Source organism: Pyrgilauda ruficollis, unplaced genomic scaffold (genome assembly GCF_017590135.1).
Source record: "Pyrgilauda ruficollis isolate IOZ18807 unplaced genomic scaffold, ASM1759013v1 scaffold348, whole genome shotgun sequence".
In the NCBI taxonomy this organism is placed as follows: domain Eukaryota; kingdom Metazoa; phylum Chordata; class Aves; order Passeriformes; family Passeridae; genus Pyrgilauda; species Pyrgilauda ruficollis.
In genome coordinates, this window is record NW_024524912.1 from 72,220 (window position 1) to 74,796 (window position 2,577).

At 66.7% G+C, this 2,577-nt stretch overlaps 2 protein-coding genes across 3 annotated transcripts in view; one reads left to right on the forward strand and one right to left on the reverse strand.

Moving 5' to 3' along the window:
- The window catches only part of G6PD (glucose-6-phosphate dehydrogenase), an 11,454-nt gene extending 11,277 nt beyond the window's left edge, over positions 1 to 177 (reverse strand). Inside the window, exon 1 of one of the 2 annotated variants that reach the window (XM_041475284.1) lies at positions 123 to 169. Coding sequence is in view for 1 of the 2 variants with exons in the window: in XM_041475283.1 (XP_041331217.1) it covers positions 123 to 177 (55 nt within the window). In the remaining variant the exon portion in view is untranslated. Of the gene's footprint in view, positions 1 to 122 lie in introns of both variants that reach the window. The other variant, XM_041475283.1, reaches the window with a different exon arrangement.
- Positions 178 to 376: 199 nt separating this feature from the next.
- LOC121357726 overlaps positions 377 to 2,577 on the forward strand; it is a 3,621-nt gene continuing 1,420 nt past the window's right edge. Inside the window, exons 1-2 of the mRNA XM_041475271.1 lie at positions 377 to 631; positions 1,927 to 2,494. Of these exons, the coding sequence (XP_041331205.1) occupies positions 517 to 631; positions 1,927 to 2,494 (683 nt within the window). The 5' untranslated portion in view covers positions 377 to 516. The remainder of the gene's footprint in view (positions 632 to 1,926; positions 2,495 to 2,577) is intronic.

Here is a 2,577-nt window from a genome sequence, read left to right on the forward strand (position 1 = left end):
CCCCCCAGGCCCCCATGGACTCCCCGGACCATCCCAGAGCCCAGATCCCCTCACGTTCCCCCGAGTTCCCCCGGATTTCCCCAATTTTCCCCGAATTTCCCAATTTCCCGGTTCCCCCGCACCTTCCCGCTCCGGCCGCGCTCGCGCCGCCTCCCCCACGCTCGCGCGGCTCCCCATCCCTTCACGGAGGCCACGCCCTCCACCGCGCCCTCAACCCTTATGCACCAATCACCGCCGAGCCTCTTCCCTCATCAACCAATCACCGCCGAGCGCGGGAGGGGCTACAACCGGAGGCGTAACCAATCAGCGCTCTCCGCCCTCAGCGTTGCTATGGCGCCGCCATGACATTTACCGAGGCGGAAGTGAAGCGGAGCGCGATGACGTCACGCGTTTCCGGCGGAAGCAGGAAGTAGCGGCGCCGCCGGGATCCCAAAAATCCCCGAATTGGGCCCAAAGCCGCCCGAGCTCGGCCCCGAACCGGCCCCGAACCGCGCCCGGGCCCCCCGGGAGCCGCCGATGAGCGGCGGGCGCTGGCGGCGGCCCGCAGAGATGGTGCAGCCGGGACCCGAGGCGGAGCCGGCGCTGGCGGAGGCGCTGCAGCGGCTGCGGGCGGAGAACCGCGAGCTGAGGGGTGAGAACGGGGACGGGGGGACTGGGAACGGCCTGGAACCAAACTGGGAGCACTGGGAGGGACTGGGAGGAGCACGGGGGCGTCCCCAGCCGCGTCCCCGTGTCCCCACTGATGTCCCAGTGTCCCCCTCAAGATCCCCGTGCCCCCAAGGTTCCCCGCTGCCCTCAGCATCTCCAAGGTCCCCAATGCCCCAAATGTCCCCAGTCCCCCCAGTGTCCCCCATGTCCCTGATGTCCCCCCCAGCATCCCCACATCCCCCATGTCCCCAGTGTCTCCACCCCACAATGTCCCCCCACCATGTCCCCAATGTCCCCAATGTCCTCTCCATGTCCCTCATTTCACCAACATCCCCGATGTCCCCAGTGCTCCCAGTGTCCCCGCTGTCCCCCCGATGTCCCTGCAGTGTCCCAAGGTCACAATTGCCCCCCAATGTCCAGAGCCTCAATGTCCCCAACGTCCCCAAACCCCCCGATGTCCCAATGGCCCCATGTCCCCAACCTGCCCAATGTCCCCAACTCTGCCGATGTCCCCTGAATTTGCCCAGTGTCCCCATGTCCCCAATGTCCCTGATGCCCCCGATGTCCCCAGTGTCCCGATGTCCCCAAGCCTGTGCCCCAGCTCATGTTCCCAGTGATGTCCCCGCTGATGTCCCTGATGCTGTCCCCAATGCCCCCCATGACCTCAATGTCCCAGTGTCCCCGATGTCCCCAAGCCATCCCTGCTGATGTCCCCAATGCTGTCCCCACTGTCGCTGCTGATGTCCCCGATGCCCCCTGTCCCTCCTGTCCCCGATGTCCCCAGTGTCCTGATGTCCCTCCTGTCCCCAGGTGCTCTGTGTCACTGCTGTCCCCAATGCTGTCCCCTGTCCCCAGGTGCTCTGTGTCACTGCTGTCCCCAATGCTGTCCCCTGTCCCCAGGTGCTCTGTGCCACTGCTGTGCCTTGTCCCTGCCAGTGTCCCCAATGTCCCCTCTGCTGTCCCCGCTGATGTCCTCTGTGTCCCCAGGAGCCCTGTGTCACTGCACACAGTCCCTGATGTCCCCTGTCCCCTCTGATGTCCCCAATGTCCCCAGGGGACCTGTGTCACTGCACGCAGTCCCTGCTGATGTCCCCAATGTCCCCTGTCAGGGGCCCTGTGTCACTGCACGCAGTCCCTGCTGTCCCTGCTGATGTCCCCAATGTCCCAGGGGCCCTGTGTCACTGCACGCAGTCGCTGCTGATGTCCCCAATGTCCCCTGTCAGGGGCCCTGTGTCACTGCACGCAGTCCCTGCTGATGTCCCCAATGTCCCCTGTCAGGGGCCCTGTGTCACTGCACGCAGTCGCTGCGGCAGCGCCTGGACGAGCTGCGCCTGCTGCAGCTGCAGCGCCGGGGGGAGCGGGAGCTGCTGCGGGGCCGCTGGGGCCAGGCCCGGGAGCTGGTGCTGCACCTGCGGGGACAGCGCGGGGACAGCCACGGGGACAGCCACGGGGACAGCCATGGTGACAGCAACGGGGACAGCAACAGGGAGAGCAACGGGGACAGCAACGGGGAGAGCAACGGGGACAGCCCTGAGGACACCACCGACACCCCCGGGGATGACAGGGATGCCAAGGACACCCCCAGGGACATCAGGGATATCCCTGGGGACGTCAGGGACACCCCTGAGGACACCAAGAACACCTCCGGGGACATCAGGGACACCCTCAGGGACATCAAGGACGCCCCCGGGGACATCGGGGACACGCTTAGGGACACTCTCAGGGACACTGGGGACATCTGCAGGAGCACCCCTGACACCAGCACCAAGGTATGTGTGGTCCTCCGCACTGTGTCCCCCGCTCCGTGTCCCCTCTGTCCCCCCCGTGTCCCCCCACCCCTCCCACTGCACCCACCATGTCCCCTTTGTGTCCCCCAATGTCCTCCCTGCTCCCCCCAGTGTCCCCTCCCTGGCCCCCCAGCCCCCCCGG